A 13,375-nucleotide genomic window follows, 5' to 3' on the forward strand; every position below is an offset into this window, starting at 1 on the left:
AAGGGGCTCAAAGGATCCTCGGTGGCACGTGAATGCGGCCTTCCAAGCATCTTCTTCTTTGATCCATGGATATGCATTTTTAACTGTGTATTCATTCACGTAACAATAGTCCATAATCATACGCTTCTTACCATCCTTTTTAGGAATGAAGAACACTGGGGATGTCATAGGGCTTTTGGAAGGTCTGATGTAACCCTTCCTAAGCTGTTCATCTATGGATCTAGATACCTCATCTCTTTCTGTAGCAGAGAGGGGTGGTATCATGTGTCCTTTTCTTGGTTTGAAGGTGTTTTTCAAATCTCTAGTATGGTCTTAAGGCTTAGCCTCTGGGAAGTGCTCTGATTTATGTTTAAAAAAGACTTTCCAGAAGTCATGGTACTCGGGAGGTACCAGCCTCTTAATCTCTTCCTCGGGTTTTACCTCATCATTGTCATTGTCAATATTTTCTAAAGATCTGAGCTCATAAACGTGACCAGCATTTATCTTCTCAAGGCGCTCAGTTTGACGGACGTGACTCGGCTTACCCAAGTTTTTACACTCCTGAGGGCAATATGACAATGTGACAACCCCTGTCTGCCAGTCGACCTCAGGATTTTGTTTAAATAGCCAGGTCCAGCCTAAGATTAAATTAAACTTCCCTAGTTGGGTAGCTTTAGCGATGACTCGTTCTCTGTGTCCTTGGTGCTTGACAACAAAAGAACATTTGTGTGTGATACAGCCACCCGCATTAAGCGTACTGTCAGTGTTATAGACTGGAATAGATACATCTATTTTTACAAGGGGGAGTCCAATTTGCTCCGCCCAGACCTGATCTGTGAAGATTCTGTTAGCGCCTAAATCAAGCAGTGCGCTGGTTGGGTGTACTATGCCCCGGGCAAGGTTTTCCACACCAACATCCAAACAGATCTTCTTTTGGAATAAATATGTGCACATCAACACACACCTTGGGATTACTGTGGAAAGTGGCTCCGAAGAAGTAGAAGAATCAAATGAAACATGTTTTTCTACTTTAGTATTTTCTATATTTTTATTTTTATTTTACCAGAATTAAGCACCCTAGTGTTTGTTTCGCTGGGGCCACACTCCAAAGGAGATGCTGGTACAGCGGTGGTTTTATAAGTATTTTCAGTGTTAGCTCCTTCATCATCATGTCCCACTGAATCAGCGCTCAAAGCAGCTATATCGTCAGGAGGGTTCAAGACAACTCCACAGTCACAGCTTCGCATACAAGTACATACTTCAGATAACAAATTCAAAAATCTATTTACAAATTGGGGAGCCACCCCCTTCTTTCCATTATTGCTTGTGCAACACCCCAGAGCAGGGGCCACCTTGTTGTGGTTTACTTCATTATTTTGGGGAGCAAAGGCACTCAAGTGACCTACGCTCCGAATTCTTTTCCCCGAGCCTTCATCTCAGCGACCTGCTGGTTGTAAAAGAAGGCTCAGATCTTGTTGTAAGAACGACCGGCCAAAAAATTGAGCCAATCGTCCAGTTTTTCTGCTTCTAATTGGCGCGCCTGGCGTCCTTGGTTATTTTTTTGTTGGGCGGCCTGCACTCCATTTGGACACTTTTGGGCTACGTGCCCCTCCTCCCCACAATTGTAGCAGTTGAATCCGCACCTCTGTCCGCCTTGGACTGCGCCAATATCCATTGCGGCTCCCTGCCTTGGTTGCAACCCGAATGGTTGGAACCCGCAAGAGTGACTTTTAGTTTGGTTTGTTGACCCAGGGCTCCTCTGGGAAAAGTTGTTTTTGGTGGTGGACCCGCCACCTTGATGCATTTTGTATAGTTCTATGGCCTGCCTATTTTTCGAACCTCTGCTGCTTCAGAGAGGTTCTTGCTCCTCATATCTTGTAGATAGAGCTGTTCTGCAATGTGGGGGTTCACATTGTGTTCTAGTAGCTCCACTGCATATTCATTACCTAAACCCCCTTGGATGGAGATGGCCAGGAACCAGGTTACAAATTTATCTGTCCTCATGTTTCCTTGTTTAAAGGAACAGATTTGCTGACGCACCCAGTCACACTCAGCTTGCGGTTTAAAATATTTTTTAATCTCAGCTTTGAGATCATCCCAGACAGGCCACAATCCCGCGGTGTAGCACTCCTGCATTCTAACTTGGGTGTATTGACCCGCCACAGGTCCCTTTATTCAAGATAGCACCCCAGTGGCTACCTCAAAGTTGTCGGTAAATGTGTCCCAATTTGCTTTGATCCAAATTTGGAGCTTGATACACCATTCGGCAAATTGCACCCTGTCTCCTTCGAAGGCACCGGGGTCAGCAACGACTTTGACCTTGTTGTTAAACTTCTTCTCAACCGAGGGGGTTGCTGCAGGGGGGTTTTCCTGGAGCTCGGCAAGTTGCGAGGTTAACGCCGCAATCTGTGTATGCATGCCATGCAACAGAGTGTTGACATCAGGTTGGTTTTGCGACAACATGTTGACTTGTTCTCTTGGTGGTAAAGTAAAAAAAATGTAACTGGGGGTCCCTGCTTGCTATCTGCGAATCTACCTCTTCCCAGCTGAGTATCGGATCTCAATCTCCGACTACCCACACTATAGTATTTGAAATTGTATATAAAAAGTAATCATAATAAACCCTGGTCCAAACGGTTGTCAGGGGGTGGCCCACTTGTTAAGCTGTCAGCCCTTCTCCAGACTGGCGGAGGCAAGTGCCCGGCCTGGTCAGAGGAAAGAGAGATCGAAGATTTGTATGTAAATTCTAATCAACAGTGGTTCCACACCAACTGCTGAGCTAAGGTACTCCCCTTAACGCTGGGGGCCGCGTATCAAAGTTATTGTCTCTTCTCCCAGAGCACTACAAGGCTGTTGCTAGGAGCGCACCTATCTGCTATTTGGGATATTCCCAAACAATAACAATATCTCCTTAACCCTGGAGTCCGGGTTTGCACAATGTGCAAGAGAGTAGAAAGAGCGAGTCCTAATATAACAACCAAGAGTTAGTTACTCTTGCGCACACTAAAACACACTATAAAGGTAATGATGAGGGAGTGGTTACCCTTTAGGCTTCAACAAGTTAGTTGTGAGGATACAACAGGAGGACTCGCTGAGGAGTCTCCTGGATATATTGGGGTATATATACTAATACAAAGTGTTTGTACTTATGTACTGTACAGTTGATAAAAGCAGTGGCTGATGATGTCAGAGGGTGCAGCCTGTGTGACCAGCTCCACCACGTGAGAGAGTTGTAGCTAAAATAAGAAAAAGGCAGTGCAGCACGAGAAAGAGGAGTTTGAACCAAAAGGGAAAGTGCTGCATGGCACAGTGTGTGAAAACTACAGTAAAAGGTTAAAGAGGAGAATGAAAATTAAAGGTCCGAAAATGTGTTATTGTAACAGCATCTCTGACTGGAAGAAGCAGCCTTGGAAGCAGCCTTGCTGAAGTCAGTGATCCATTCAATCACTGACACCCCAGGACCTGATGGATCCCGGCAAGATAGAGCCATTATGGCAGTAGACGCAGTTGCGTCCACAAGTAACACCACAATTGTGAACAGAGATACCAAACATGGTATGTCTAGATTGTTCAGCAAGCTCCAACTTAAAATAAATGTCACGAGGCTCATGATAGCTCTTTCCCTCAAACCACTACCACTACAATGTCTCATGAGACATTTTTAAACCAAAGTTACAAAGCCATGCCACAAGCTAAGCAAAGATGAGCACCAGCTCTAAAAATGCCCCCAAAACCTTGCCATCTCACCCTAGTGGTGGTGAGGATGAAATCACCAGACAGCACTCGTGCTCACCCTCCCCAACATGTTTGCACCATAGACACCATTGTGATGATTGTCATAGACACTTGAGCAACTCATTCCAGATCAGGAGACTGGAGGACATGACAACACCGTTGTGAGTGTTCTCCAGACTTGGTCTGGCAATTTGACCCAATGACCAAGGCTGTCATTCATGGCTCAGGGTGCCCTTGCTGTGCAGAGTACCTGACGCACATGGTGATGGCCCATGTACAAGACAAGCCATTCTACAAAGAGGCAGTTGATGACCGTAGTGTGTTCTGGCAAGATGCCCCCTATATCCTGCACTTGCAGGACCAAAACAACACCCTGCAACACGACATCAAGCAGGCACCCACCATCAAACGAGAAGACTCCACCTCTGCCCCCGCCCTTTGTAATGCTTCATTTGCCTCATGAAGTTTCTGTGTCATCTCAAGTGCGTCCTTTCTTATGCCTGAATGGGACCTGCAATGATATTAGAGAACCGGCTTATCAGGTCATTGACATCATCAAAAGCATTGCAACGTAAGCGGGGAGATGTGTAGTGAATGAACTGAGCTTGGGCAGTAGGGTGCTGCCCAGCCAGAACCAACCAACTGTTGGTCTTGACAGACATGTGCTCGGCCTGCAAAATGTCAAGATATTGAAGTCAAACTACAAGGCCTTTTTTACTTACCCGTCCTACAATGTCCGCCATGCATCTCAAGAAGCGAGAAGCTGCATCCTTAGAAGATGGCAATGGAGGATGCAGGTGAGCTTGATGCAATATATCTATCAAACCATTGACTGAGTAAAACATTTTGCGAACAAGCTTAGGAGACCTACGCCAGTCCTGTATGCCTTGTTGAGCACCCTCAACGAACCCAAATACGGAGTTTTTGTTGCTCACTCGAGCGCGACTAGATTGACTTGTAAGAGCTATATCATCAGTACTCTCTACTTTTACTGTTGCAAGAGATGGAAAGGTACGGGGTGTTTCAAAACTGTTCATATCACTGGGGGATGGCAGATTGGTTGCTGGACTGGCACTGTCAAGTGTCTGGAGTTTGAGACTTGGGTCTATCACTGGCGCCTGTTTGAAAAAGGTATGTCAGTATTGTTGTCATTAACAGTATATGGACTTACCGGCCTGGTTGCTGTTTCATAGCTTGGGATTGTGTTTGGCTGGGGGCCGGCTTGGCTTGGCTGGGTAGATTGATAGCCTTCATGGGTAGTGGGTAAGAAAGTGGTGGTGTTTGCAGTAGGTGGGCTGACTTCATCCAGCTGGATTGCTGGAAGGTCACTGTTGGTCAGAAACTTGATGAGTCAACAAAGGTGAGCAGCTGAAAAAATTATGATGGACAATGATGGCTCACATCTTTGATATGTGTACGTACGGCTCACATCTTTGATATGTGTACGTCCAGCTTTGGTGTGTATATAAAGTGATCGTAGGAGATAACCAGAACACTTTTGGCATAGTGGTGGACTATGTTTGGAAGCTGGCATGTTGGAAATCAGAGAGCAGCCAGAGCAGGACAAGTATGTCTAGGCAAATTATTTCGGCCGTATATGACTTATGCTGATGGCCTTAAAGAACACACAGCCTTTGTAAGCACTTATTGCATTTATTGCATTTGTGATGGCAATGCTAATTGTGATCTTGTCAGAATTCTCCAAATTTTTACCAACTTGGACTAGTCTCTATGTGTAGTCTGCAACTGCCTCTGCCAGCAGCAAGTCAGATGCCACAAGCAATCAAAAATTGGTCCAAGGCTGCACACGCCAGCAGCAACAGTTTACTCAAAGCACCTTATCCCTCTCCAGATCAATCTCTTCAGGGATATTTCATCAATTATCCAGACTCACCAACTCCAACAACCTCTAACAAAACCTTTTTGAAAAGGCCACCATCCACGCCAACAGCATCTTGTTCTCAGTGTTTTTCTGCCACACAGAAAAACTTCTCATATTTGAACCCAACCCCAGAGAAACAGCAAGGATATGGTCAAATTCACAACTCAACAAGTGGTGCAAAGAAGCATCAGATTGAGTCTGATAATAACGAAGTAGAAAATTGTTTGCAAGATAACCTAGCTACTTTCCTGAGGTAACATTTCAAACACTAATGTCTTAGCAGAAAAACACTAAGACGTCTTCACAGATCTTGTGCTTTCAAACTGTATCCCAATTTACCAGATATCAAAGACTATATTTGTTGTACAGGGCTGGGATCCAAAAAATCAGACTAGTACGGTGAGTAACATATCTTGCTTTTATTATAGACTGATCATGATGATTTGTGTTGTGTTAGAATAATTGGTATCATCTTCAGCGCAAACAAATTGGTCCGGACTTAGTGGTTGTTTGTTTCTGCCCTAAAGGCAGCCAGTGTGTTCATGTGAGATTCATCAAGGATCATGGTGGAGAGTGCTTTGTGGCAGACAACAACAGCTTTCACTGCTCTGATGAGTCATCCACTTATTAACCAACCTACCATTTCATTGATGTTGGATCCCACCAAGATGATGAGGCTGTTATATTGTTTTCTTGCCAGCTAGTTGACAATGACAACTATTCAAGTTTGTTCTCGGTGTTATTGTCTCCTACACAGGCCCCGACTATGGCGATGGGAACTGGACCTGCTTAAAAGACCATTATCAAGCATGTAGCCATATGACAAAAGCACATCACCACCTGTGCAAGCTTGTTACTGTTGACCCTGATACCAACAGAACTGATGGCCTGGAGCAAAGTCACGTCAATACAATAACAAGTATGTGATGTCTTGTGGGGCTTGTGCCCATCTCATATGATTTTTTGAAGTGGCCTATGTTCATTCGGCCAAGCCTCAAATTGTGCCATCAGTATCTCATCTGCCAATACATCTGCCTGTTTGGGCAATGTTCACAAGTGATGTACAACACTATTTGCAGCCGTCTCCTCTCCAAAAGAGGCTCCTCTTGCTTAAGTTAACAAATACAGGGCTTTTGTTTGTGGTAATGGTCGGTATTTGCCACTATCTGCTAGGGAAAAACGCCTTTGCATAGTGTACACTATCACAGATGGATATACAACAACTATAGATACTCAACCATGCCCCTCACGTTACCCATCCAGTCAACAATTTATTGGTCCTGATCTGTGTGAAGTTGGTTTATTCAATCTCAACAACCGCTTGGTATTCACCCATGATCTTTTGGATGAGTATACCAGTGCATTCACATCATTTGAAACACCTTTTGTTGCATTTGTTCTTGTTCTTGCACGGTGTTATCAAAGTTACAAGTCAGAAGTTAGCTTTGTCTCAGAAAATACTTTGCATGGTTCTCTTATGTGCGCCTGCAAGATTTTGACGGCGACATAAAATGCCCTGAATGTAGTTCTGTCCCTGAAGAAACCATCTGGGATGGAGTTACACTTGCATTTAACTAACAACACCTCCTTCCCTTGCTATGCCACCACCTCTCACAAAAATTCTATCCAGCGAGATCTTGTCCGTTACAAATACAACCAACAAGCACTATCAGATAGAAAGCTACGAAGGGATATTCGAAAAATTATGTCACATTTAACAGTGATGAATGTCCGGATAATACAGCTAGTGATGTTCTCAGCTGTCTAGAGAACATATCTCACATCGAGTTGCATCTGAAAGAAATCAATCCAGGTGTTCAACTTTTATTCTCAATGTGTTATGGTGCTACACAGATTTGAAGCACACCGCCAACTGCTTACCAACAATTCTTCACTCAGGTGAGGAAATACATCTCCCGCTTATAATTGCTCACTTGATATCTACAGCTTGTGGCCGGAGAATCAATTTTACAAATGGTAAATAGGTCAGGACTGGTGGAACTTTACAAGTTCTTGCAGTGCTTGACCGCTGATGCCACTTTGTCTTTGGTGGGAATACCCTGTATATACAACATCCTACAGTATCACTATCAGCATGAAGAATGTTATCCACCTACATTGTTGGCAGTGTGTCTCTGGTTATATGAACGAGCATATACTGTGCTCAATGCACTGCTGGTCTATCATTCTCCACCACTTTATTATGAGAGTATTAGCAAAGCGCTAAATACAGATTGGAAAAAGGTTTGTAGTTGCCCTGTTGATGTAAATGCAATGCTCAGTTATTGTTTCAGACTGGTTGTGACTATAGTATGCCCCAAATTTGACATTGCCTGTACTATCCTAACCTGAAACATGACCTTCAAAGTGAACCTGGTGGTTGCTGAGGCGACAAATGCTCAAAATACTATTTTCAGTATGGTGAGCAACAACTAACGGGTGGAATCATGTGTGCTTGGTGCACACACAGCATTTGTTATGGATTTAATTGCATCCCCCAAGGAGAAGGTCGGAATGATGTCTTTTCAGCAATTCTCACTCACTGGCCAAAGTCTCCGAGAGGGGTGGTCTACAACTTTGCTTGCGCTTTGGGCCCATATTCCTTAACTTGAGAACCAGATGTCTTTGCAGACACATTATTTGTTGTAGACGCCTTCCATGCCAAAGGGCACACAAAATGTTTTCTTTCATCTTTTCTTACAAATTATGCTCAAGCAGATATTGACTCTAGTGCTGCAGAGTGTGGAAACAGTACAATAAAGCGGATTCAAAAATCAGTTAGCTACATGTCTCAGGATTGGGCAATTTTGTATGCCAAGGTTTTCTTGTTGATCTGGAATCGACTCAAAATTGGGTTTAAATACTTAAATACCAATATTGTAGCTTCAGTTGTAATCAAAATGGTGGGATGGTTGCCCTAGATCATCACTGTACATATGATCTGAACGTACCATACTGGCAAATGGTAGGATGGTTGCCCCAGAGCATCACTGTGCATATGATCTGAACATATCATACTGGCAAAAGGTGGGATGGTCATCCCAGATCATCACTGTGCATATGGCCTCAATGTACCATACTGGCAAAAGGTGGGATGTTCATCATAGATCATCATCACTCATATGATGTGGTGATACCATACCAGTAAATTGTGGGATAGTTTTTAGAGACCATAACTATTTCTATGGTGCCGAGCAATCATACCATGTGCTACCCAGATGGTCATACCATATCATCTGCACTCATATGGTTTCACAATACTGAATTATTCAATCATAGAACACTTTTTTCAGGCCTTATCAATACATATGGTGTTGAGAGACCATAGTCACTTATTTGTGGTATGTTTACACCAGCACATATTGACTGATACAGCATGGCAGAACCATATATGCTCACATAATGATGGTTTGGCCAGGTCATATCGTCCAGGATACTCCTAACATACTGTATTGACTGACGTGATATATGCGGTTAATTCTTCACACTCTCTTATGTCAGCACATACAGCTGGCTGTACAATGTATTTGGCTGACAGACTGTATGTGCTTATTGTAACGGGCCATATCTGTCTATACAGCTGGTCATCTGTTGCCTGACCCCCATTTTCCGTCAAGTTAGGGACCAAGATCTGTGGAAGGGCCTAGCACACAAGCTAAGCCAATTCCCCATCTTGTCCTCCATTACTCCATCACCCTATCCCCTTACTCCACAGCTCCACTAATCCAAAGAGGCCACGGTTCTCACAATGTCTCAGGGAGGATGATCACATCAAAGACAAATATGACAAGAATGTTTTCCTCAAGGCCATGTTCTTCTCTGAAAAATAGGAAGTAAATCACATAAATGAGGATGATAAAGTGTGTATGAAGGCATTTGTTTGGGCTGGTTCTAACTTTGGGTTCTGTTTCCAGGTCTGCAATGATCTGCAACTTTCAATATGAAGGATCTTTTTCAATTAACACATTTCCTGCGTGAGTTCTACTCTATGTTGGAAAATGTTGGAAAAGGAGCAGCCCCATCTGCATAAAAATGTCAGCCTCAAGCGGCCTTAAGCCACCTGGAAGCTGTACGTATAAGGGGGTAGCACGTAACCAAGAAGATTGTATTTTAACATGAAATAATACCAATTTGAGCTTAGTCCAAGATTATCAAGGCCAACAATAATGTTTCTGAGCATATCTTTTGACTAGATTACTAGATTACAATTATCACCATAGATAAGATGAGACAATAAAGACACAAAGATATGAAAAGCGTTCAAAAAAGAAATCTACAAAAACCTACAAAAAAAAGTGTAATCTATGGATCAGCATTGCCATCATCACAAGCTTCTTGACGATGCACTTCTAACGCTGCCATGCACAAAGTTGATTGGTAACATGGACAGGTGTCAATAATGAAGCAAATATTCAAAAGACTCACCTTTGCGTCACACAGGCATAGTGCCACGTGGAATAGTAATCAATATTGCCTTTTTTGAATTTGTGGCTGATCAGCACCACCTCTATTAGGCAATCAAGTTGCGTTCACCTTTGCTTTCCGTCTGGTACTTTCCGCATTTTGGCATTTTGGCAAATTTTTGCGTCACCACTGGCTACATATTGTAATAAATCTAAGTGAAAACTCAGCCGCTGCCCAAGAGGCTATAGAAACGGTTTTATTATTTACCTAAGTGAAAACTACAATAGGTGTTAGTTTAAGGTAATCTCTAATAAATGTAATATAACATACCTCAGCCACTGCCTGAGAGGCTATGAAACCGACTGAGGTATTCCTATACTAAACCCCCTACTACTTATAGTCGGAGGTGCTACTTGCTACAGTATAATGACTCCTAGGAGAACAATGGTTACTCCATGGAGTGGTGGCTATGCTCCATGGAGAACAATGGCTGCTTTAGCAGACACCGGGTTTATCTGGTTTTGTCACTCCTGCTTGAGTGCAATCATAGTCCCATAGCTTTGGAGAATTTCCAGTGTTTTTCGTGAGTGAGGGGTTTAGTGAGAATGTTGGCAACCATATCTCCTGTAGGAACATATCTGATTACTGCCTCTCCCTTTGATACTAAGTCATCTTGGATAAAATGATATTTCCATTGAATATGTTTTGAGCGAACACGGATCTTGTGTAAGAATGATAGCTGCTTGATTGTCACAGTATAATGTTGTAGGTCCATTTTGAGCATGTCCGATTGCTTCAAAAAATGTCCGAAGCCATGCAAGGTTTTGTCCAGCATTGCTCAATCCAATGTACTCTGACTCCGTGGAGGATAAAGCTACCATGCTTTGTCTTTTGCTTGTCCAGGAGATTGCTCCTCAGACGGTGATAAAAACAAAACCTGATGTTGATCAAGACGTATCTGGGTCTCCAGACCAATCTGCATCTGAATATCCATAGAAATCCATGTCCATGGAGACATCTGTGCCATCATAACATAGTTCCATGTCCCTGGTTGCTTTCAGATATCAGAGGTCACATTTTGCAGCTTCCCAGTGATGGCTCCTTGGAGCTGAGCTATGCCTGCTTAGTATTCCAACAACGTCTGGGCGGGTTCCGAGCATGGCATAGATGAGGGAGCCTACAATTGAGATGTATGACACTTGACACCCTTCAATATGCATCTCGTGTTGCACAATATCTTCCCCTGGAGCATTTGCAAGGAGTTTTGATCCATGGGCCATTGGTGTCCATACTGGTTTGCAGTTATTCATTCCAGTACGCTCCAGGACTGTGTCAATGTATTGGCGTTGCAATAGGGATATTGTTTTGTTTGAACAATATCCAGCAGTATCCAGGTTGGATAGGAACACCCCCTGGAGGAAGCATGTACAGTTTTTCTTCAAGTTCTTCACTGAGATAAGCTGTGGATATGTCCATTTTATCAAGTTCTAGGTCATACTTTGCTGCTAGGGCTAGAATAATTCAGATTGACTCTAAGTTTGCAACCGGAGCAAAAACCTCCTGGTAATTAATCCCCTCCCTTTGAGTAAAACCTCGTGCAATAATCCGGAGTTTGTATCTCTCAATGTTTCCGTTTTGATCAAACTTGATCCAGAACACAGGTTTTGATGTAATAGGTTTCACTCCCTTTGGAAGTGGGACAGTGTCATATACTGCATTAGTATTGAGACTTAGGAGTTCCTCCTCCAAGGCAGACTTCCATAATTCTCCATCCGGACGTGATAAGGCTTCCTTTAGTGTCCTTGGAAGGTCTATGTTAGATGGACTGGTACTTGCTATTCCAGCAAAGAATGTCTCCTCTGTATCAGATGTTTCTTCATGCACCTCAGGAGTGTTAGGTTTTTCCATGGAGTTGTCATGCTGCTCTTTTCAAGACTGTTCCTCATCTAGAGTCCTTTGATAATCTCGGTTTTTGTCTGCAGGACAAGTCTGGCAACTGCTTCTGCGTACTCCTAGGACTTCAGCAGGCATGACTTCTCTTTTAGGAACTTGTGCAGGTACTTCAGGGAGTAGACACATTTGTGTGTGTGTTGCCCCACTCACTCCTGAAGGTGCTGAATGACTCCTGGGAGGTGTTGTATGCCTTCCAGAAGCTGATCTGATGGACAGGCTGTCTATGTTACAATTGACATACCAGCACCTACTTACGCTTTACTTTTTTGTACTTTTACTTTTCATTTTCCAAGTCACATGACTGATCATGTGACCATTGACTTTACCTTACATTTCAGACTTTTCATAGTCACATGACCAACCATGTGACACATCACCTGACCAGTGTCTAGACTCATCATGTGACTGGTCACATACTAAACATCGGACTTTAAATTTTATTTACAATTGTATAGTACATATGTACAAACAAACCTGTAGTAGTATATATAATAGATCAAGGAGACGACTCAGCGGAGTCCTCCTGTTGTTAACCAACAAACTCTCTGCAGCCTAAGGGGTAACCACTCCCTCTTCACTACTTTTATAGTGTGTTCCTGTGTGCGCCAGAGTAACTAACTCTTGGTTGTTACAGCCAGAGTAACAAACTCTTGGTTGTTACAAGGACTGAGTTTGTTGTGGGTAAACAACAGGAGGACTCGCTGAGGAGTCTCCTGGATCTATTGGGGTATATATACTACTACGGGTTGTTTGTACATGTGTACTATACAGTTGATGGAGGTAGTGGCTGATGATGTCATGGGACTCAGCCTATGTGACCAGCTCCACTATGTGAGAGACTTGTAGCTAGAATAAGGAAAAGGCAGCGCAGTGCAAGAAGGTGGAGTTTGAACAAGATGGAAAGTGCCGCATGGCACAGTGTGTGAAAACTCCAGAAGAAAGTTAAAGAGGAGAATGAAATTTAAAGGTCCAAAAATTGTGTATCGTAACAGAAGCAGGTTTCAAGCTGCTTATATGGGCTTGTGTGCTAAAAGGTTATTGAAGGTACAAATGTGATCATAAACTTTAGTACTAGTGTTTTCTCTTGTTTTTCTCTATCTCTGTCTCTCTCATTAGTTCACACTTAATCTCTAGTTTACTTTTGTTTCAATCTTTGCTGAATACAATGAACATTTTGTTTTACATTTGCACAAACTATAAGCTATACAATCACAATAAAACAGTGTCTGCATTGTAGCCAGCGTGAATGTACCACTGCCTCACCTTGTCTGAAGTCACTACATGTGCCACTCCAAGTAGGGCAACTTCAGGGTATTCATATTCTTGGATACAAACATAGTCAAGTTGTATCCAGGATTTGACTGTATGCTGTTAGCAATGTAAGAGAAGAAAGAAAAAGGGGTTACCACAACTGAAACTCTC

The 13,375-nt window shown here is 43.1% G+C and overlaps 2 protein-coding genes across 2 annotated transcripts; both read right to left on the reverse strand.

Annotated features, from left to right (window-relative positions):
* Positions 1-1,444: 1,444 nt before the first annotated feature.
* Positions 1,445-2,442, reverse strand: SERLADRAFT_438113 (uncharacterized protein; the record flags this gene model as incomplete). The annotated part of the gene is made up of 3 exons (XM_007318455.1): positions 1,445-1,738; positions 1,819-2,109; positions 2,179-2,442. 3 exons carry the CDS (start codon positions 2,440-2,442, stop codon positions 1,445-1,447), a joined length of 849 nt encoding a protein of 282 aa, XP_007318517.1.
* Positions 2,443-4,208: 1,766 nt separating this feature from the next.
* On the reverse strand, positions 4,209-5,219 carry SERLADRAFT_438114 (uncharacterized protein; the record flags this gene model as incomplete). Its single annotated transcript, XM_007318456.1, has 4 exons — positions 4,209-4,385; positions 4,437-4,832; positions 4,886-5,042; positions 5,116-5,219. 4 exons carry the CDS (start codon positions 5,217-5,219, stop codon positions 4,209-4,211), a joined length of 834 nt encoding a protein of 277 aa, XP_007318518.1.
* Positions 5,220-13,375: the final 8,156 nt, after the last annotated feature.

Source organism: Serpula lacrymans (genome assembly GCF_000218685.1).
Source record: "Serpula lacrymans var. lacrymans S7.9 unplaced genomic scaffold SERLAscaffold_7, whole genome shotgun sequence".
NCBI classification, from domain to species: Eukaryota; Fungi; Basidiomycota; class Agaricomycetes; order Boletales; family Serpulaceae; genus Serpula; species Serpula lacrymans.